The sequence below is a fragment of the Carcharodon carcharias genome, chromosome 8 (genome assembly GCF_017639515.1).
Source record: "Carcharodon carcharias isolate sCarCar2 chromosome 8, sCarCar2.pri, whole genome shotgun sequence".
NCBI lineage: Eukaryota > Metazoa > Chordata > Chondrichthyes > Lamniformes > Lamnidae > Carcharodon > Carcharodon carcharias.
Window position 1 is genome coordinate 18,162,896 of NC_054474.1, and position 23,540 is coordinate 18,186,435.

The 23,540-nt window shown below is 47.7% G+C and overlaps 1 protein-coding gene across 1 annotated transcript; it reads right to left on the reverse strand.

Annotated features, from left to right (window-relative positions):
- Positions 1–492: 492 nt before the first annotated feature.
- LOC121280707 (LON peptidase N-terminal domain and RING finger protein 1-like) lies at positions 493–23,075 on the reverse strand. Its single transcript, XM_041192820.1, has 8 exons — positions 22,735–23,075; positions 14,138–14,237; positions 11,825–11,939; positions 11,482–11,603; positions 10,285–10,443; positions 9,507–9,669; positions 3,400–3,549; positions 493–2,375 (listed from the first exon to the last, which is right to left on the reverse strand). Exons 1-8 carry the CDS (start codon positions 23,012–23,014, stop codon positions 2,217–2,219), a joined length of 1,248 nt encoding a protein of 415 aa, XP_041048754.1. The 5' UTR covers positions 23,015–23,075; the 3' UTR covers positions 493–2,216.
- Positions 23,076–23,540: the final 465 nt, after the last annotated feature.

Sequence of the window (23,540 nt, forward strand, 5' to 3'; positions counted from 1 at the left end):
AAATTGCAGGGGCCCTGGCAAAAATATTTAAAATGTCCTTAGCCACGGCTGAGGTGCCGGAGGATTGGAGGGTAGCTCATGTTGTTCCGTTGTTTAAAAAAGGCTCCAAAAGTAAACCAGGTAATTACAGGCCAGTGGTAAATGCGGGCTCACTCTTAAGTTTTAAGAATAAATTGGATAGATACATGGATGGGAGAGGTCTGGAGGGTTATGGACTTGGTGCAGGTCAATGGGACTAGCGGAATAATATTTTGGCACAGACTAGAAGGGCCGAATGGCCTGCTTTCTGTGCTGTAGTGTTCTAGGTTCTATAACATATTTTGCTCAAATTACATGTGAGCTTGTCCACTTTGGCAGGAAGAATAGAAAAGCAGCATACTAATTAAATGGAGAGAGATTGGAGAACTCTGAGGTACAGAGGGATCTGGGCGCCCTGGTACATGAATCACAAAAAGTTAGTATGCAGGTACAGCAAGTGGTTAAGGTGGCAAATGGAACTTTAGCATTTATTGCAAAGGGAATGGAATATAAAAGTAGGGAAGTTTTACTGCAGCTGTACAGGGCCTTGGTGAGACCACATCTGGAGTACTGTGAAGTGTTTTGGTCTCCTTATTTGAAGAGAGAGATAATTGCATTAAGAGCAGTTCAAAGAAGGCTCATTTGACTCATTTCTGGGATAAGGGGCTTATCTTATGAATAAAGATTGAACAGGTTGGGCTTACAACCACTGGAGTTTAGAAGAATGAAAGTGATCTTATTGAAATATATTAGATCCTGAGGGGAATTGATAAGGTGGATGTTTCCTCTAGTGGGGGAGACTAGAACCAGGGAGCACAGTTTAAGAATAAGAGGTATGCCATTTAAGACAAAGGTGAGGATAACTTTTCTCTGTCAAAGGGTCATTAGGAGGTGCAATTCGCTTCCCCAGAGAGCAGTACAGCCGGGTCACTGAATTTATTTAAGGCAGAGTTCGACAGGTTTTTGATAGACAGGTGAGGCAAGCGTTATGGGGGCAGACGGAAAAGTGGAATTGAGACCACAACCAGATCAGTCATGATCTTATTGAATGGCGGAGTGGGTTTGAAGGACTGAATGTCCTACGCTTGCTCCTAAGTTCCTATGTGGTCACTTTGTATAAAGACAGTCATTTGTGCATGGGATTCAGAGTGGTGAACATTTAGCATATACTCAGCAACTTAAAACATTCAAAGATATTGAAGAATTGCACAATTCTAAGAGCTGAAGCCAAATTTAGAATCTCAGCAAGCAAATGCACATGAGCCCAATTACTTTATTGATCCCTTTTGTAATTCCCTTAGTCTATTGAGAGTTTGTAAAATTGCACGTTAATTATTGAGGTTCATGAGTTCTTAAACAGGCTGCTACATTGGGGTGGCGGGGGGGGGGCGGGGGAGAAGAGAAAAGTGTTGCATAAGACACTAAGAGGCGGGAGAATGGCACTAAGTGAATTGCTCATTCAGAGACCCAGTGCAGACATGATGGGCAGATTGGCCTTCTATGCTGTAAAAATTTTGAGATCAGGATGATGATAATAATTTGCTGGTGAAATGGGTGAAGTGTGGAAAATACTCACTACTTCACATCAGCATCGAGCCATTCACCTGAGAAATACAAATGCTTGCGTCACGTTGTTAAAAAAGTGTTCTGTGCCTTCCCCCCCACCCCGCCAATCCCCCCGCCACCATGGCAGAGGTCAGGGTTTCACAGGTGCCACCATTTTGTGGCCATTGTCCACTGGAGATGTGGAGTTCTCAGAAACTAGCCTGTTGCTCAGTGAAAGATGTTGGGGATGGCATTCAGCTCAGTGATGCAATGGGGAACGATAGGAATCTCTGCATCTTCCCCGTGTTGGGGTCAAATCACACCCTGTCCGATTCCATCACATCATTTCAGAACCTCCCAACTCCTCAGCTGTCTCAGCTAGGGACTGAAGAACTTTTAAACCCAATTCTGCTGTCATTTGCTCTCTTCATGCCCTACTCATTTCTTTTATGAAATCAGAGGATTTTAGCGATTCCAGGTCCCCCAGTTTTCAATAAGCAATTACTGGACAAGTGGAAACTGCAGCCTCCAGGAGTTCAAGAGACAGATATCTTCCACTTGCCCTCTTCAAATCCCCTAGAAGTTTGAGTTGGGATGATAGTAATAAGTTGCTACCATCCCCCTTGTGCTCCACAATGAAAGCCTAGGGTCGGTTACTGGATCGGATTCTGTGCCAAATAATCCAGGACCCTCTGGAGGTGAATCAGTCGGTCATGCAATGATGTGGATGAAAACACCATTGTCTGAAGAGCTGAGTCCATCGGTAGAACAGCGAGGAGCCACCAGCACCAACAAGGACCATCTGGGGAAGCCTGAAATCCAACAAACAGAGCAACGCATCAACTTTTTGACAGGTTATCCACCACGAGTTCTCCGTTATCAAACTGCAGCGAGCAGGGGGAGGGGGCTACAACCTGTTGTCTTGTGATTTCGTCGATCGTCCTGCTCGACTCCACATTGCTCTGTTACCAGCAATGGTGCACAGAGACTCTGCCGCATAGGGTGGCAGCAAATAGGGAGGCAAGGCAAAAACCTAGTTTGTAAACTGGAGCAATGAGAGGCCATCACGACTTTGTGCGCAGTTACTGGTTACTCACTGGTCTTATCCCTCCCTCCCCACACTCTTTAATGGGGAAATGGTGGCATAGTGGTAATGTCACTGGACTAGTAATCCAGAGGCCCAGGCTCTGGGGACATGGGTTCAAGTCCCACCATGGCAGCTGCTGGAATTTAAATTGAAATGATCATTGGTGTTATAAAAACCCATCCGGTTCATTAATATCCTTTAGGAAAGGAAATCTGCCGTCCTTACCCAGTCTGGCCTACATGTGACTCACAGCAACGTGGTTGACTCTTAAATGTCCCCTGAAATAGCCTAGCAAGGCACCCAGTTCAAGGGCAATTACAGACGGGCAACAAATGCTGGCCTTGCCAGTGTTGCCCACATCCCATGAAAGAGAAAAAAAATTACACACCCAGTCTAAACCCACTCTCCTGGAACAGAAGTAGATTTGCTATGCTATATCTATTTAATAGAACAGTGTGGAAAGAGCATTACTCCACATCTTACTGTAGCATCCATGATCTGCAAACACTTGATGTCAATCATAGATATCTAAAATGAGAAGTGTTCTGTTTCTAGCACTGACATCCCCCCCAGCCCATGGAACAAACCACTGCTATTTTAAAATTGGAAGGCCCCCCACCCTCCCCTCCCCCACAACTCCATGAACCACACCATGACTGGGTTAAGTTGATCCGCCCTGTCAGCAATAGTTTTATGCAGGGCAGATTAAGTGTCTGATTTAAACTGGGAAACACAAGCTCTCCCCTCACCTGTACATCCTCTTCCTGGTCTGGAAGGGGCCCGTGCTGGGTGTGGATCTGTCCCTGGAGCGCACTTGGCAGATGCTCAAACCAGTTCCGGGCCTGTTCATACACACGCCTTTGAAAATGGCGGAGCTCAGTGAGCTCTTCTCCTTCAACCTACATAAAGAGAGAGAGAGCAAAACTCAGGAACAGCCACTGACTCCAATTCTCAATCATTAACAGCATTGAACATACACCACACAGATTGCAGCAGTTCAAGAAGGCTGTTCATCGCCACCTCAAGGGCAATTAGGAGTGGGCAATAAATGCTGGCCTTGTGGCCTTGCCAGCGAAGCTCACATCCCATGAACAAATGAAGAGAAGAAATCTCCTGCGCTTTCCCCCACCCCATCACTCTTCCACCAATTCCTATTCCAAGTAGTCCAGTCTGCTGCCCATTAATAGAAAATCATTCACCTGACAAGGCCAGTCCAGGAACTCTAACAGGGAACTAGTGTCCCCACAAGCCCTGATGGAATATTCTCTCCGTTCCCCCACTCACTACTCAAATTCCCTCTGAATTCCTGAACTCGGCTCTTTCAGGAGGGACTGTGAAGGAAAAAGTGTTGGTGGGGAAGCAGATCTGACCAGCAAGAACCTCAGGATTTACATATAGAAGTGGTTCAGTCAGTCAGAGTCGCTTTGGACAAAGTTCGGTTGTTGTAATGAAGTGATGACAGTCCTGCGAGTAAATGAAAATAGAATGCAAGATAGAATTTGTAAACAAAATTTAAGAGGTATAAGCACAGGTATGAAATGCCAAATGGCCTCATTCTGCACTGTGTCATTCTACAATTATGTCTTAATACGAACATACGAAATAGGAGCAGAAGTAGATCATTCGACCCCTCAAGCCTGCTCTGCCAGACAATAAGGTCATGGCTGATCTGCTTGTGTTGAGTTCCACATTCCCATCTACCCCTGATAACCTCTGATTCTCTTGCCTAACAAGAACCTATCTACCTCCGCCTTAAAAATATTCAATGGCCCCGCCTTCTGAGGCAGAAAGTTCCAAAGTCGCACAACTCAAAAATTCTCCTCATTTCTGTCCTTTAAGGATGACCCCTAATGTTAAAACAGTGCCCGCTAGTTCTGGACTCACCCACAAGAGGAAACATCCTTTCCACATATACCTTGCGAAGGCCATTCAGGATCTTACATGCTTCATTCAAGTCACCCCTGACTCTTCTAAGCTCCAGTGGAAACCAACCCAGTCTGTCTAACCTTTCCCCATAACACAACCCACTCATTCCAGGTATCAATCTGGTAAATCTCTGCAGAATTGCCTCCAATGCATTTACATCCTTCTTTAAATAAGGACTCCAGAACTGCACACAGTATTCGAGATGTGATCTCACCAATGTCCTGCATAACTGAAGCATAACATCCTTTTATGGATCTTTATGTTAAATTCCTCTCATAATAAAGTATAGGGTTAAATTGTAAGTAATTTAAAACGGACTGGGATTGTGATGTTATCTACTTAAGGGTAGTCAGAGAGTTTTCTCTTTCCACACCATTTCCTCTACTGTTCCCTAAGTATCTATCCTTGGCCCCCTATTTCTCATCTACATGCTGTCCGTTGGTGATATCATTTGAAACGCATCAGTTTTCACATGTATGCTATGGACCCTCAGCTCTACCTCACCACCACCTCTCGGAACCCCTCCACTCTCTCAAAATGGGCAGGCTGCTGTCCGACATTCAGTACAGGATGAGCAGAAATTTCCTCCAATTTCATATTCAGAAGACTGAAGCCAATGTCTTCGGTGCCTGGGACATACTCCAATCCCTAACCTCAGACTTCATTCCCTTCCCTGACAACTATCTGATGCTGAACCAGGCTGCTTGTCGTTTTTGACCCCAGGATGAATTTCCCACCATGCATCAATAAGACCAAAATTTTCCACCCTAACAACATCACCCAACTCCACAGAGATAAAAACAAAAAAACTGCGGATGCTGGAAATCCAAAACAAAAACAGAATTACCTGGAAAAACTCAGCAGGTCTGGCAGCATCGGCGGAGAAGAAAAGAGTTGACGTTTCGAGTCCTCATGACCCTTCGACAGAACTGTCGAAGGGTCATGAGGACTCGAAACGTCAACTCTTTTCTTCTCCGCCGATGCTGCCAGACCTGCTGAGTTTTTCCAGGTAATTCTGTTTTTGTTTCACCCAACTCCACCCCTGCCTCAGCTCATCTGCTGCTGAAACCTTCATCCATGACTTTCCTTACCTCTAGACTTGACTCGCCCAACACACTCCTATGGTCTTCCCTCTAAACTTGAACTCATCCAATACTCTGCTGCCCATGTCCTAACTTGCACCAACTTCGGTTTAGCCATTACACCTGTACCAGCCTCCCTACATTGGCAAACGGTCTGGCAACAACTCCATGATTAAATTCTCATCCTTGTTTTCAAATCCCTTCATATCTTTGTAATATCCTCTAGCCCTACAACCCTGAGTTGTCTGGCCTCTTGAGCATCCTTGATTTTAACTACTCCACTATTGGCAGGCATGCCATTAGCTGCCTTGGTCCCAATCTCCAGAATTCCCTCCCTCTCTCCTTTTCATGCTTCATGTGAACGCATGCAGTGTGGTAAAAATGGTTCCTGAGTTGCAGGTGAAGACAGCCACATAGAAATATGATGTTGTGGTGATATCAAGAGGTATGGTAGGGCAAGACCAGGTATAGACAAATTTTTCAGTAAGGGAATCAAAGGTTATAGGGAAAAGGCAGGAAAGTGGAATTGAGGATTATCAGATCAGCCATGATCTTATTGAATGGCGGAGCAGACTATGGGCCAACTGACCTACTTCTGCTCCTATGTCTTATTAAATATTCCTGGATACAGGCATTCAGGGAAGACAGGAAAGGAAAAGAAAGGAGGAGGATTGGGGGTATTAAGGAGAACATTGCAGTGCTGGAGAAAGATGTTCCAGAGGGGTCAAGGACAGAATCTATTTGGTTAGAGTTAAGACAAATTGGAATCAAAGATGCGCAGGCAAAATTATAATTGAACACCGGGTGGCTTTTAAAAAGGAGATAGTTCAGATATAATCAAAGAACATTACCATGAGGGGGAAAAGCAGGGTAAACAAACCCAGAGCTGGTTGGATGAGGAAAGAGACAGAATAAGATGAAGAGTGAAGTGTGCTTATGACAGATGTCAGGTGGATAATAAAATTGAGAATCAGACTTAATATAAAAGGTTCAGAGGAGAATCAAAAAAAAAACAAGAGAAAGTATGATAAGAGACTGGCAGCTAGCATAAAAGGGAATCCAAAGTCTTCTGCAGGCATATAAGTAGTAAAAGGCTGGTAAGAGGGTAAAAGGCTGGTTAGGAGTCAGGCTGAATAGGGATGAAATGGAGAATTTATGTATGGAGGTGGGGCTGGGGCAAAAAAAGACAAACAAAAATAAATCACTGAGGTATTAAATGAATACTTTGTACCTGTCTTTACCAAGAAGATGATGCTGTCAAAGTCATGGTGAAATTGTTAAGACATTAGTCGAGACAAAAGCAAAATTGATAAGGAGGCATAGATAGGTTGGTTGTACTTGTTGATAGGTCACCAGGGCTAAATGAGATACATTCAAGGGTACTAAGGGAAGCAAGGGTGGAAATTGCAGAGGCACTGGCCATAATTTTCCAATCCTCCTTACATCCAGGGGGCTGAAGAACTGGAAATGTTGCACCCTTGTTCAGAAAAAGGTGGAAGGATAAGCCCAGCAACTACAGGCCAGTCACTTTCACCTCAGCAATGTTGAAGCTTTCTCGGGACAAAATTAATCATTTGGGAAAACGCGGGTCAATTTGGGAAAACCAGCATGGATTTGTTAAGGGCAAATTGTGTTTAATTAACTTCCTAGAGGTTTTTCATGAGGTAACAGAAAGGGTTGTTGAGAGAAATGTTGATGTAATTTACATGGACTTCCAAAAGGCATTTGATAAAGTGCAGCACAACAGATTTGTCAGCAAAGTTAGAGTTCACAGAACAAAAGAGACAGTAGCAACATAGATAAGAGATTGGCCGAGTGACAAGAAACAGAGCCATGGTGCACAACTGTTTTGTTTTTCGGACTCGAGGAAGGTTTATAGTGGGCTCCCCAAATGTTGGTGTTACAACCCCTGCTCTTCCTGATATATAGACTTTGACTTACAGGGCACAATTTCAAAATTTGTGGACGACACTAAACTTGGAAGTATTGGGAACTATGAGGAAGATAGTGTAGAACTTCAAAAGGACAAGCACAGGTTGATAGAATGGGCAGACAAGTAGAAGATGGCAAAAGAAATTTAATACAGAGAAGTGTGAAGTGATTCATTTTGGTGGGAAGGACAGGAAGAGGCAATGTAACAATTCTAAGGGGATGCAGAAGCAGAGAGACCTGGAGGCATATGTGCCTGAGTCAGTGAAGGTGGCAAAGTAGGTTGAGAAAGTGGTGAATAAAGCATACAGGATCCTAGGCTTTGTAACTTGGGGTAGAGAGTGTATAAAAACAAGCAAGTTGTGTTAAACATGTATAAAACACTGTTCAGCCTCAACTGGAGTATTGCATCCAGTTCTGGCCATCACAGTTTAGGAAGGATGTGAAGGCATTACAGAGGGGCATTAGAGAACAGATTCACAAAAGTTGTTCCAGGGATCAGTAACTTCAGTTATAGATAGATTGGAGAAGCTGGGGCTATTCTCCTTGGAGAAGAGAAGGTTGAGAGGTGATTTGACAAAGGTATTGAACATCATGAGGAATCTGGACAGAGTAGATAAGGAAATTCTCATTGGTGTGAGGATCAAGAACCAGAGGTCACTGATTTAAGGTATAAGCAAAAGAAGCAATGGAGGAAAAGTGTCTTTATGCAGGAAGTTGTTAGGATCTGGAATGTACTGCCTGAGAGCATAGTGGTGGCTGACCAATTGCAGCTTTCAAAAAAGACTTAGATCATTACCTGAAGGGGAAATATTTGAAGGGCTACAAGGAAAAGGCAAGGGAGTGGCATTAGGTACAGGGAGTTGGCACAGACATGACAGGCTGAATAACCGCCTTCTGTGCTGTAACCATTCTAATGATTCTATGGTAAATAAATGTTGCTCTGACGACAATGGTAGGGTTTTATCACAATTGCCTGGGCTAATTTCACACAGTGCTCGAGACTTGTTTTAGGGAGAGGCAAATGGAGGGTCACTTATTCTGTGGATAATGAAAAATTACATGGGATAGAGGTGCAGTGGGGTTGAGGAACACCAAGACATAAATCCCAAAAAGCAGCAGTGTGAGCCAATAAGACCATTAAAAAACTGCAAACTATTCTGGAACAGGGGTAATAAATTTGTATCGAACTTTGGTTAGACAACATTCTGAACAGTTCTAGTATCCATACCTTAAAAATAATATGGAGGCAGTGGAGAAAATACAAAAAAAGATTTACAAGGTTGTTAGCAGAATCGAGAGGCTGCAACCATCAGAAAAGTTTGAACAGACTGGGACTCTTTCCTCATGAAAAAGAGAAGGTTGGAGGAGACTTGATTCAGGTCTTTAAAAATGACAAACGGGTTTGACAGGGTGGATCTGCAGAAATTGTTTCCACCAGTTGGGGAGTCCTGAACAAGAGGACATAAATACAAGATAAAAGCAGAAAGTGTTGGAAATACTAGGCAGGTCTGATGGTGCCAGACTTAGAGTATTTCCTAGCACTTTCTGTTTTCAATGTCAGATTTCCAGCATCTGCAGTATTTTGTTTCTATTTTAGGACATAAATACAAGATCATTAACATGTAAAAAAAAAAATTAAGAAGGAATTTAGAAAAAAAAGAGCGATAACATGTTACCACAAGGAGTGGTTGAAGCAGGAAGCATCGATATGTTGGAGGGGAGGGTTGATGCACCAGTGCATGGCCAGTTTTGTTTGATGATGTCTCACATTAAGCATTTGCCAGCAGCTCCCAGAGCTGAAACTCGTGTGCTGTTCTCCCTTCTGTGACACCTACGCAGCCTTTCATACAGTGAGGGTTGACCCTACTGCTGGCCAGGACATGGTGTTCCTCACTGTGAGCTCTGCGCACACTTACCGTTTTGTCCTCCAAGTATTCAACATCGGCTGTGTTATAGCCATCTCTCTGGTTTCTTCTTAACACCTTAAAGCGACGTCCGCCAACAGTGTTGACCAGAGACCGACCATCTGGGAGGGCCTGACTTCCTTCAATCTTCAGCATACAGCCATAATCTGCAAAACTGAGGGTCCAGCAATCAGCCTAAGGTCTGAACTCACTGGAACACAGAATCAGACCAGTTAAATTCATTAGCAGCAGAGCAAACCCATAGCTGTTCAACAAACAAAAAGGCAGACACAAAATATTTGTTCAAAGTCTCTGCCATTTCCTCATTCCCCATAATAATTTCTCCTGTCTCTGCCTGTAAGGGACAATGTATACTATAGTCACTCTCTTCCTTTAAATATTTGGAGAAAAAAATTTTTAAAAATCAGGGTTATGGAAAAAGAACTGGGAATGGAACAAACAGGATTGTTCTTTGAAAGAGCTGGTGCAGACTCAGATGGGCCCAAATGACTTCTTTCCATGCTGTAACGTTCAATAATCTTACATAGAACATCTGCATCACATCAGACTAAGCCTACCAATATACAACAGATTGAATTTAGTCACATATCTACACTCAATCATCTAAATACTGCATTAACAATCCAAAGAGACGGGCTCATTCATACTCTGTGAAGCCTGCGTTGGGATGAAGTAATTTTGACATGGTGTCTTAGGTGGTGTACAATTGCCCCGTGAGGCAGTTTCTACAGCAACAGTAATGGTATCAGCTCCAAACATGTGTACGTACATTTTTCCACGATCGCTTACACACATTCCGAATGTTTTAGTTCCTGTCTCCAGGCAGCGTCGCAACATCAGTCTGTAATGGGGCTCAAAGATGTGCAGTGGGCAGGGGATTCCTGGGAATGCCATTGTGCAGACAAAGATTGGAATGTTGTTCGTCAAACTAGGAGAAGAAAATTGACTCAGTTCATGTTTTTCTGATTACTGGCAGCAGAATCCAACTTAAACATCCCCCTGACCTCAACACAATACACACAAATATACGAAATTGGAGCAGCATTAGGCCTTTCGGCCCCTTCAGTCTGCTCTGCCATTCAATAAGATTGCAGCTGATCTGTTTGCGTTTTGATTTCCATATTCCCATCTACCCCCGATAACCTTTTGATTCCCTCGCCTAACAAGAATCTATCCACCTCTACCTTAAAAATATGCAATGACCCCACCTCCACCGCCATCCGAGGCAGAGAATTCCCAAGTTGCACAAACCTCAAAAAAAATGTTCTCCTCCTCTCTGCCCAAAAAGGGAAACCCTTAATTTTAAAACAGTACCCCCTTGTTCTAGACTCGCCCCTCAGAGGAAACATCTTTTCCACATCCACCTTGTCAATACCATTCAGGATCTCACTTACTTCAAATCACCCCTCATTCTTCTAAACTCGTGGAAACAAGGTCAGTCTGTGTGACCTTTCCTCATTCCAGATGTCAATCCTAGTAAACCTCCTCTGAACTGCCTCCTATGCATTTACATTCTTCCTTAAATAAGGAGACTACCTCACCTCTGCCTCTCTCCCCTTTGTCCTCTCCCATGAAGCTGTCCCTGTCCCTCAGTCTCATACTCCTCCCAATATCCCTTCTCCTACCTCAACCCTAACACACCACCTCCACATCTCAACCCCACTCTCCCTCCTCACCCTCCATAATCCCCATGCCTCACATCAGCCTCCAACTCGCTTCTACCTCCACTCTTTGCCAGCTCCCACCGCTCCCCAACACCCCTTTATAACCAGCTGGCCTGGGTTCCCTTCTTCGCCACGTGACCCTCCCCAGCACCCACCACCCACCTGCTCCCTGCCTCAACCCCACCCTTTGCACTCTCTCATGACCACCCCACCTCCCTCTCTCACCAAAACCCTCCCCTTTTCCCACCCTTCCTGTACCCTTCCCACTCTCTTTTCCTCCCCCTCCAGTTGTTGTAACGTACTTGGACAATTCGGCCATTTCCACTTCATTCAGCCGTTTCCTCTCTGCGAATTCCGTGGAGAAATAAATGGTGATGAGGCTGTCAAGGAGCTGGGTGACCCGGTACAGCCTCTGCTGCAGGAACTGAGGACAACAGAGGGAAGAACTTCAGACGGTCCCAGCTTCCCATGTACCATGAGTTTGAGCTTCCATGTACTATATTTGTCCATGTGCTGTGAGCCTATGCTCCCATGACCGTGTCTGTCTATGTAGTGTGTGTGCCCACGCCTCCATGTGCACATATGGGCCCTGTGCATATGCCCGTTACCTCATACATGGATATGAACCCACTCTCCTAAACTTGCCTTTCTTAGATCCTCCTTGCACAGGGGGCAGCAGGGTCTGTAATCCAAACATCGCTCGACACATTTCTTACAGAAGGTATGGCCACAGGGGGTGGTGACTGGTTCGAACAGTAACCTGGAAAGCAACAATTCACACGTCAGACATTGAACCACTGCTGAGCTGATGTGAGAGACCAGTTACACACCTGATTCCACCCAGCACACCCACTGCAGGCCCCACCAGCCCCACACAACGGTCCCCACTGCCACTCCATGCCCCTTGCAAATCTGTTCCCAGCCCTATCACACAGAGCAGCAAGTTACCCCAGTGATCTAACCGAAATTGCTCTCGCAAACAATGCCTCCAAAAACTGATGATGTGATCATTTATCTCACTTCATTTGTGGGATCCTGCTGTACGCAATTTGGCTTCCCCGTTTCACACACTCCAATAATTAAAAAGTTTTTTCTTTCTTTCATTATCCAGTACACCCTCCTTGAATAATGGTACAGCCCTTCTAGAGCTGCCCTCACTCAGTCTAGCCAATCCCTATAATTACAGGCCCGTTAGTCCAACGTTGGTCATAAACTGGAATCTGTAATTAAGGACAGGCCTACTGGGCACTCAATAGACAACTGATCATAGTACAGGGAGCCAACATGCATTTGTAAAAGGTAGGTCATGCCTGATGAACACAATTTAATTTGTTGGGGAAGTAACTAGTAGTAGACAAGGAATGGGTGTAGTGTATATGGACTTCTAGGAGGCATTTGATAAGATTTTGCTAAGCTTAAGGTTCCTGAAATTGAAATCAAATTATTGACCAGGTTAGGAGATTGACTAGACAGTAGAGCTCTAGATTAGGACAATGCGCATAACTGGAAGGAAATGGCTAGAGGTGCCCCACACGATCTATTCGGGGGCCTCAACTATTCACAATATCTTTTAATGACTCAGATAACATAAGGCGGCTTTATATCCAAGTTTGCTGATGACACAAAGGATTGTTGGAAAGATGGGGAGATGGTGCCAGAGGCCCAAACAAATGCTCTGGGGACACAGGCTCAAATCCCACTGCAGCAGCTGGAGGAATTTAAATTCAGATAATGAAACTGGAATATAAAGCTGGTCTCAGTAATGGTGACCGTGACAACCGTCATTGATTATTGTGAAAACACATCTGGTTAACCAATGTCCTTTCAGGGAAGGAACTCTGCTGTTCCTTACCTGATCTGGCCTGCATGCGACTCCAGACCCATAGCAATGTTGTTGACTCTTAACTGCCCTTTGAAATGGCCGAGCAAGCAATTGAGTTCAAGGGCAATTAGGGATGGGCAACAAATGCTGCTCTTAGCAGACACCCACCTCCCATGAAAGAAAATAAAAGTAAGGGTGGGAACATAAAAGTGTAAAACTATGATAGATTAAGCACGTGGATGAATTTGTGGCAGACAGATTTCAATGCAGGCAATAAAGAGGTTAATCATTTTGGACAAAAGAGAGGGATAGATCTGAGAATTTTTGGAAATGGTGAAAAACTGAACAGTGGAGAACCAAAGAGATTGAGCGGACCCCGTACAAAAAAAAAAAAATAAAGCTAACGAAATATTAACCTTTATAACTAGACGGCTAGAATACAAATCGGTTGGGGGTGGGGGGGGATGTTTTTCTAAAGCTATACAAAGCCCTGGTCAGAGCACATCTGAAGGACTGCGTACAGTCCTGAACAGCACACCGGCATTGGAAAAAGAGTGCGGTGCAGTTTTCCAGAATGTTACCAGGACACTAAGGGTTAAATTAAGACAGGAGATTAGATAAACTAGGCTTGGGGTATCCCTGGAATATAGAAGGTTAAGGGCAATTAAGGGTTCTAAGATTTTGGAAGGGACGAATGGAGTAGAGAGAAACATTTTCCACTGTTGGGAGAAGTCTAGGACAACAAGAAATAGATTTAAAATCAAAGCTAGGTCATTAAGAGAAAGCTTAGGAAACACTTTGTTCACACAATAAGTGCCAACTCAATTAATAATTTCAAATCTGAGATCAATAGATTTTTGTTGGTTGAGGGTAATAATAGACAAGGAGCCAAGGTGGGCTGATGGATGCAGATCAGCCATGGTCTCACTGAATGGTAGAATAGCCTCCAGGAGCCGAATAGCCTCCTACCATTCTGTTTGTCTTGTGTTTTCTCTCAAATGCATGACTGAAACCAATTCAACCAACCACATTACAATAAAAAAAGGCAGCAGCGCAAGCTTCCCTCTGACAGAGTCTCGGGGAGACTGCTGGGTGTGGATCACTTCACTGATTATTCAGCAAATAATTCCACTCACCTTGTGCAGACTGAGCACTCAAAATCCGAGATACTAAGGAGATCAGGAGGCACAGACTGGGAGCAGGAGGAGGAGTCTGGGACATCCTCCTCATCAGAACCTGGAGAGGAGATAAGCATTTTTATATTAATAATAGACAAAGCTATAGGCAGACAAGATGGAGCACTCCCAACATTTGCACATTACACCTTCTGCACTGCTGTGTGACAGGTAGTGTAACATTTACTTTTAACTTTAGTTGATGTGACCATCTTTTCTGCAGAAAGTTTGGTTGTTGCCTCTTTCTCTCTTGGTTGAAGGACCATCAGACACTTCCCACTGTGGACATCCTGCGTTAAAAACACTTGTGCGCCCTGCAGACGCCCTGTCCGTTTCCAGTGACAGGTTCTACAGAAGAGGAAAAGGAGAAGAAGGTACAATACATTACACTTTTAACACAGCCACCAGTTCAAGTTCTGGACATTCCCCAAAATTTACACTCAAGACACGCTGTCCAGGCAGCAGGCTGAGCTCAACAAACAAGTGAACAGTGAAAGAGCAGCCACAGGGGAACATTTTCGGTATTGCAGCTCCCAGTCCAATCCTGGTCCACTTACAGGGAGCTGAATCTTGTGCCCTACTCGAGACCCTCTATTCCTTTTACACTTGACTTCCAAATCATCCAGTCCATCCCCTGCCACCTGGGCTCCCTCCCTGTGTTTCAACTCGGGGGGGGTGGTTTGGGCTGTCCATCAGGTGCTGTTGGTGCAAGATGAATGGTAAGTCAGGCTGACTACCTCTGCAACCTTCTGTCATTAATGGGACACAGGAATTGCTGGACAAAGAAATACCAAGGTGTATCTAGTTCACCTTCTGCCATCCTTGTAATCACGTAATACAATCATGGAGTCATTGTCTAATTACAGCAATCAATCTCTTATCAATCAGTCTGCAATAGACCCAGACATGAGGTGAAGAAAGTCCTCCACAATGGTCGAGATCTATAGGGACCAGAGGACCAAAGTTACCTGGTTCCTCCCAAACAGCCTACACTCATGACACTGTCTCCAATAAGCTGGAAGAAATGAATGGTCCTCAGAAGAAGTCATGAACATACACCTTGTGAAAGACCCGACACAGAAGGTTCCTGGTTTTGACCTCCCACGAAGCTCGTGCGCGTCCCTAAACCTCATCCATACGAACCATGGCAGATGTGGATACCTGATGCACAAATTGAAAATTAAAAACTCTCCTGTCAGTGAGTGTGGTCACCTGGAACAGACCATGGGACACATAACGGCTCAATGCACAACTCATAAACACAAAGGTGGTATTACAGCGATATACACCACCCCTCCTGATATATCATCCTGGCTTGACCACCTTCAGGTAAAATTATAGTTGTTGCTCTAAACCCAGCCAGACAAATGAAGAAGACCATCTCCAATTACTAACATGCCGGATCCCAAAAGTGTTATTTTCTTAAAGAAATGTGCACCGAAATGAATCAATACTAAGAGCTTCCTCCATCTCCTTTAGTTTAGAGAATATAAGATCTTTCAGGAACAGCAGGGGGAGTTTTGTTTCAAAAAATGCTGCACAATCACATTCCCCTATCCAGCACATCTAATTGCATCCAAAATAAACACAGGAAAAGAAAACATTCAGCATGTCAGGCAACATCTGCAGAGAGGAGCAGCATTAGCATTTCTGGTTGATGCTCTTCACCCAATTACCTCTATTTTGGGAACTTATTTACTTGCTTGTTTTCAAATCCCTTGCTACGTTCTTGCCTGGTATCGGATAAATAATGACACAGACCAGTAATGGACCCTGATTTGTGCAATTCTGACTAGTTTGACTTCAGTAAGTTTGGAAAACTTCTGTCAGCGTGAATTTAAAGCAAATCATGAAATACTGTCCTCCCATGGCCCATTCTACCTAATTAAGGACTCTACCCACCCATTTAATCTCTCCTCACACTGCCAGTAGCCTGGTTTATCCTAAGTATCCAGTGTCTTGATGATCCACAACTGATGACATGGCGTGTCTTTTTTATGAATTTTTTTATGCCATCAAAATAATATTTTTGGAAGCGTGATGAAGGGAGAATATTTTGTGTTGCAATCATGTCAAAGAACTGGGCTAGAGGGTGTCAGTGTTCCAAAAGGGAGAATAAAACCAGGTAACTATAATCCTCTTCTTTCTTTCTTAGGCTGTCCCTCGGGGTCGAGGATGACTTGCTTCCACACTAAAAATGAGTTCTCAGGTGACTGAAAAGTCCAATGCGCGACCTACAGCCTCTGTCACAGGCCTGAGCGACAACACTGTTGTTGATGCACTTATCATGCCAATGGATTTGCAGGATCTAACCATAATCAGTCATGTTGAAGGTGCAAGAGACTCCAGAGGCCATAAAATAATGAAATTCATACTCTCCGAGAGACAGACAAGTTAATTAAATAGTTAATGTAGACTTTTTGCAGCAAGTCACGTCTGAAAAGTTTAATAGTTTGTTGGGAAAATAGCAACGCATCGGTAAAAAAATGTGATTGACTTTGTGAACTTGTGAAAGTCCATGAATGTACACAATCTTGTGGTATTAAAGGGAATATAGTAGTAGCATGATGGATTTTGGTTACTGCACAGAAAGGAGTTAATGGGTAATAGATGCCTTTCATATGTAAGTAAAGGTCAGGACTTGAATATTAACATTTGCAATCACAAAAAATAGGGAGCATGGTTAATGGAAAAAAGGACCAAAAGTGACTTCAGGAGGACAAAGTCTGACTTATAGTTTGGGCAGAGAACTACAAGGTGATGCAGACTGACGATTACAGATCCTTTGTATTCTCTGAAGGACATGAACTGGAAAGGTTACACAAGAGAAGTAATCAGTCCACGAAGGGGCCACAGAGAGGGTCAGAGAGATGGATAAGGTTCTGAAATCTAGCAGGATGAGTTTAGGGGATGAGGAAACTAGATTTGAACAGGTCTGCAGAGGGGACAGATTCTCAGGATTACTTTTTTTATTCCTGGGATGTGGGTGTGGCTGGCTAGACCAGCATTTATTGCCAATCCCTAATTGCCCTTCAGAAGGTGGTCATGAACTGCCTTCTTACACTGCTGCAGTCCATGTGGTGTAGGTACACCCACAGTAAAGTAAGGGAGGGAGTTCCATGACTTTGACCCAGCAACAGTGAAGGAACAATGATATATTTCCAAATCAGGATGGTATGTGGCTTGGAGAAGAACTTGCAGGTGGTGGCGTTCCTGTGCGTCTGCTGCCCATGTCCTTCTAGATGGTAGCAGTCAAGGATTTGGAAGGTGCTGTCTAAGGAGGCTTGATGAGTTCCTGCAGTGCATCTTGTAGATGGTACACACTGCTCCACTGTTCATTGGTGGTGGAGGGAGCGAATGTTTATGGATGGGGTGCCAATCAAGCACGTTGCTTTATCCTGGATGGCTTCAAGCTTCAAGTGTTGTTGGAGCTGCATTTATCCAGGCAAGTGAAGGACCAATCATGTGCTCCAGTAAGGAAGAACGAGTGGTTCCCAGTAAGTTTCACTTCTGGATACTGACACTAGTTCTAGGATAAGTGGGAGGTATTCTGTAAGGCTGGACACGCTGAACAAGGATGGTGTGAATTTCTGAGCAGGTGGTGGAATTTGAATTCAATAAATATCTGGAATTAAAAGTCTAATGACGACCATTAAACAATTATCATTAAAAACCCGTCTGGTTCACTCATGTCCTTTAGGGAAGGAAATTTGCTGTGCTCACCTGGCCTGGCCTACATGTGACTCCAGACCCACAGCAATGTGTTTCACTCATAAAAGTGCAGTCAACAAGGGCAATTAGGGATGGGCAATAAATGCTAACCTAGCCAGCAATGCCCACAAATGAATGAATAAAAAAAACACCACCCAAAAAGTGTTCATACAAACAGAGAATGCTGTAAATACAGAGGTCTGGCAGCATCTGTGGAAAAACAGTTGCATCAAAGCTGGAAAAATTTTGGTCCACACGAAGAAAAAAAATCTAAAAGAAATCTGTTTCTTTTCTGCATTCTCTTGTTTAAATCCTGGTTTTTTTTTAAAATGGACAAATGGCTGCACTAATAAAATGGCCACCACTGACTACATGTCGGTAGTTCTGGAAGTTTCTGCGCTGTTTAAAAATGGACAAAGACTAACCTAGCAAACCCCTGGAATGCAACACTCCTTGCATTGTATAAACGTTCCAGACAAGCCAACACCAAGGATAGTAGAAGGGCCATCTACGCCAGCCAGCTATGGACAAAGGCAGAGCTATTTGCGACTCCTCATTTCCAATGTTGTGCTCATGGCTCCACAGTTACCTGCTCAAAACACAATGGGTTTTAACAAGGGGGCCTCATTAACAGAATAGCTCAACCTGAAACCACCCTGTCACGTGACCGAGACTGAAGCTGTTTGAATTGTTTTAATTACGCAGCTTTCAGATTCCATCTTCTTTGGCGGTTTAACCTCAGGAGAAAACTGGACTCCGGCTCAGACCATCTCTCTCAAGGTCCGATCTCCAGAAAGAACACTGTTTCACCTACAAAAATGAACTAATTCCCAGGATTCAAGAATACTTTGCTGCATCTTCGACGGACTCAACCTGTAATTGAGTTCCTAGGACCAAGACTAGACATTCTGTCAGTCAAAGCCAACTGATAGAACCTTCAATGGACATTGAGTTACTGAACTCTGGACTCATGTGAAACCATAATTCTTATTTTGTCTGCGGTCTTTGCCCTGAACCCCTTCCTTTCCCTTATCCCTCTTATTGTATGAATGCAAAAAGGGGGCGGACATTGAAAAACGCCCTTCCCACATTTCGAGTGCACGTGAAATAAATTAACCCTATCCTGAGTTCGCTGTGGAGTTACTTGTAGAGGATTGGATCCCTCCTGAGCTGAAGGGTTAGTGAAAGATACGCCAATGCTTATAAAGGGGGAAATCAAAAACACATTTCCGTTTATGGATAGGTGGTGAGAGGAGAAATCAGAGCTGTCGAAATGACACCACCACTCACCTCCCCCACTAGAGGGAATAGTTCCTATCAACCCTATTGAATCCTTTTAACAACGCAGTCATATCACCCCCTTTTTCTTCTATACATAGGTCATTACAAGCCTATTCTATGGAACTGGTTCTCATAACTTAAACCTTTTAGCCCTGGTATCACTCTGGTGAATCTATGCTGCACTCCCACAAAACCCAATCAATATATCCTTCCTGAGGTGGGGTGCCCAGAACTAAGCAGTTACTTCAGCTGGGGTTTGGGCAGAGCTTATGCAACTGAAGGGACACATGAAATTCAAAGGCCATAAATCATTTGGCAAACCAGTTCAAGGAATGAAACCAAGTGCCGATCAACAGCTACAAGATGTTCCATATATATATAATTCTTCTAGCATTGCAAGGCAGTCATGTCCTTCTTTTAAGTCTCCACCCTTGCAATGTCATGTCAGTTATACAAGGCTGTTATTAGAGGCATGAGAAACATTAATTGGGATTAAACATCACGGGAATCACTGACATGTGCCATTAGCCTATCACTGCCCCTTTTGTAAACTCTCCTTTCCCAAAACAAGATTGTTTTTGTGAAAATGGCAAGTGTCCAGCGACTGCACCCCCCCCCCCACCCAACACACACAACACCCCCCCCCCAACCCAACACACACAACTCCCCCCCCCCCACCCCAACACACACAACACCCCCCCCCCCCACCCCAACACACACAACACCCCCCCCCCAACCCAACACACACAACACCCCCCCCCCAACCCAACACACACAACTCCCCCCCCCCCACCCCAACACACACAACACCCCCCCCCCCAACCCAACACACACAACTCCCCCCCCCCCCACCCCAACACACACAACACCCCCCCCCCACCCCAACACACACAACACCCCCCCCCCACCCAACACACACAACACCCCCCCCCCCACCCAACACACACAACACCCCCCCCCCACCCAACACACACAACACCCCCCCCCCACCCAACACACACAACACCCCCCCCCCACCCAACACACACAACACCCCCCCCCACCCAACACACACAACACCCCCCCCCAACCCAACACACACAACTCCCCCCCCCCCCACCACACACAACTCCCCCCCCACCCCAACACACACAACTCCCCCCCCCCACCCCAACACACACAACCCCCCCCCCAACCCAACACACACAACTCCCCCGCCCCAACCACACACAACTCCCCCCCCCCCCACCCCAACACACACAACTCCCCCCCCACCCCAACACACACAACCCCCCCCCCACCCCACCCCAACACACACAACTCCCCCCCCCCCCACCCCACCCCAACACACACAACTCCCCCCCCCCACCCCAACACACACAACCCCCCCCCCCCACCCCAACACACACAACCCCCCCCCCACCCCAACACACACAACCCCCCCCCCCACCCCAACACACACAACTCCCCCCCCCCCACCCCACCCCAACACACACAACTCCCCCCCCCCACCCCAACACACACAACCCCCCCCCCCCCACCCCACCCCAACACACACAACTCCCCCCCCCCCCCCCACCACGCCACACACACACACAACCCCCCCCCCCACCCCAACACACACAACCCCCCCCCCCCACCCCAACACACACACCCCCCCCCCCCACCACGCCACACACAACCCCCCCCCCCACCACGCCACACACAACCCCCCCCACCCCAACACACACCCCCCCCACCCCCACCCCAACACACACAACTCCCCCCACCCTGCTCCAACACACACAACCCCCCCCCACCCCCCCAACACACACAACCCCCCCCACCCCCCCCCAACACACACAACCCCCCCCCCACCCCCCCCCAACACACACAAACCCCCCCCCACCCCCCCCAACACACACAAACCCCCCCCCACCCCCCCAACACACACAAACCCCCCCCCACCCCCCCAACACACACAAACCCCCCCCCACCCCCCCAACACACACAAACCCCCCCCACCCCCCCCAACACACACAAACCCCCCCCCACCCCCCCAACACACACAACCCCCCCCCCCACCCCAACACACACAAACCCCCCCCCCACCCCAACACACACAACCCCCCCCCCCACCCCAACACACACAACCCCCCCCCCACCCCACCACACACAACCCCCCCCCCCACCCCCCCAACACACACAAACCCCCCCCCACCCCCCCAACACACACAACTCCCCCCCCCCACCCCAACACACACAACCCCCCCCCCACCCCAACACACACAACCCCCCCCCCCACCACCCTGCTCCAACACACACAACCCCCCCCCACCCCCCCCCAACACACACACCCCCCCACCACCCCGCTCCAACACACACACCCCCCCCCACCCCTACCCCCGCTACCCTCACCCCCCTACCCCCCAACCCTACCCCCGACCCGCCTACCCTCAACCCCCCATCCCCACGCCTACACCCCCACCCCCACCCTACAACCCCTACCCTCACCCCTACACCCCCTCCCCGACCCCCCCTACCCCCCACCCCCCCCACCCTCACCCCCAACCCCCCCACCCTCACCCCCAACCCCTACCCACCTACCCTCCCACCACCACCCCTACCCCCTACCCTCACCCCTACCCCCCCCGCACCCTCACCCCTAACGCCCGTACACCCCCCACCCTCACCCCTACACCCCCTCCCCGACCCCCCCTACCCCCCCACCCCCCCCCCCACCCTCACCCCCAACCCCCCCACCCTCACCCTCAACCCCTACCCACCTACCCTCCCACCACCACCCCTACCCCCTACCCTCACCCCTACACCCCCCGCACCCTCACCCCAACCCCTACCCACCTACCCTCCCACCACCACCCCTACCCCCTACCCTCACCCCTACCCCCCCCGCACCCTCACCCCTAACGCCCGTACACCCCCTCCCCGACCCCCCTACCCCCCAACCCTACCCCCGACCCGCCTACCCTCAACCCCCCATCCCCACGCCTACACCCCCACCCCCACCCTACAACCCCTACCCTCACCCCTACCGCCCGTACACCCCCCACCCTCACCCCTACACCCCCTCCCCGACCCCCCCTACCCCCCACCCCCCCCCCCCCACCCTCACCCCCAACCCCCGCACCCTCACCCCCAACCCCTACCCACCTACCCTCCCACCACCACCCCTACCCCCTACCCTCACCCCTACACCCCCCCCCCCCCCACCCTCACCATCTCGGTCAATAAATCAACATCACACGAAAGGGCCTGCCCAGGCACAAAGGGCCGAATAGCCTTCCCTGGACCAGCCTCCAGAGCTGGTGAGCAGCGCTCCCAAGCCGCCGCGGGGCGGGGGCATTTACAGTGACTCAGGAGAGTCCCTATCAAACCGGAATGTCCCGTGTCTCCACCCCCCCCTCCCTCCCTCCCTCCCTCCCTCCCAGCAAGTCCTGGCCTGTCGGCAGCACAGAGCCACCTGAAGTTGGGGTTTGAGGTTAGGTTTCTATTTCTATTCCGATGTGGACCATGTCCCGATGCCCTTGTTACATAAACCCTGCGGCACGTACAGGCTGTTAGCCGGAGCGCTCTCTCTCTCCGCTTACCGGTCTCCGGGGGCTCGGCCAAGCCGCCGCCCGGGTTCAGCCGCCCTTCCCGGGCGAACCACTTCTGCAGCAGCCCGCTGGCCAGCACATTCAGCCGGCTGCCCGGCACCTCCGGCTGCGGCTCCCGGCAAACCGGGCAGCAGCCCGGGCTCACGCCGCCGCTGTAGCTGTAGCTGTAGCAGTAGCAGTAGCAGCGGCGGCACAGCGAGTGCCCGCAGGCGGCGGTGACCGGCTCCCGGAGCAGGCGGCGGCACCGCGGACACGCCAGCACCTGCTCCATCCTCCCGACGTAGCCCAGCGGATCTCCGCTACCGCTCAGAGATCCCGCTCCCTGCTGAACCGCCCCGTTACATAAACAGAGCCGGGGGTGGGGGAGGGGGCGGAGACCCACGTGCTGGCTCCCTGGCTCCTAATTGGCTCCGTGCGCCCCTGTTGCAAAACCAAGTTCCCTGTTTCATAATTTTGCCTGACCAGCGCAATCCACAAAACATCCCGTCCGGAAAGAGAAACTGTACCCTGTGCACACAATAACACCCGGTGTACCCTGTGCACACAATAACACCCGGTGTACCCTGTGCACACAATAACACCCGGTGTACCCTGTGCACACAATAACACCCGGTGTACCCTGTGCACACAATAACACCCGGTGTACCTGTGCACACAACAATACCCGGTGTACCCTGTGCACACAATAATACCTGGTGGACCTGTGCACACAATAACACCTGGTGTACCTGTGCACATAATAACACCTGGTGTACCTGTGCACACAATAACACCTGGTGTACCCTGTGCACACAATA

What these genes read in the sequence shown, in the direction of transcription:
- LOC121280707 (XM_041192820.1), bottom strand. Translation starts at nt 23,014, where the DNA reads ATGGAGCAGGTGCTGGCGTGTCCGCGGTGCCGCCGCCTGCTCCGGGAG. An exon ending in GGCCGAGCCCCCGGAGACCG is followed by an intron (nt 14,238 to 22,734) that starts GTAAGCGGAGAG and finishes TCTCCTCTCCAG; the next exon opens with GTTCTGATGAGGAGGATGTC. An exon ending in GCAAGGAGGATCTAAGAAAG is followed by an intron (nt 11,604 to 11,824) that starts GCAAGTTTAGGA and finishes TGTTGTCCTCAG; the next exon opens with TTCCTGCAGCAGAGGCTGTA.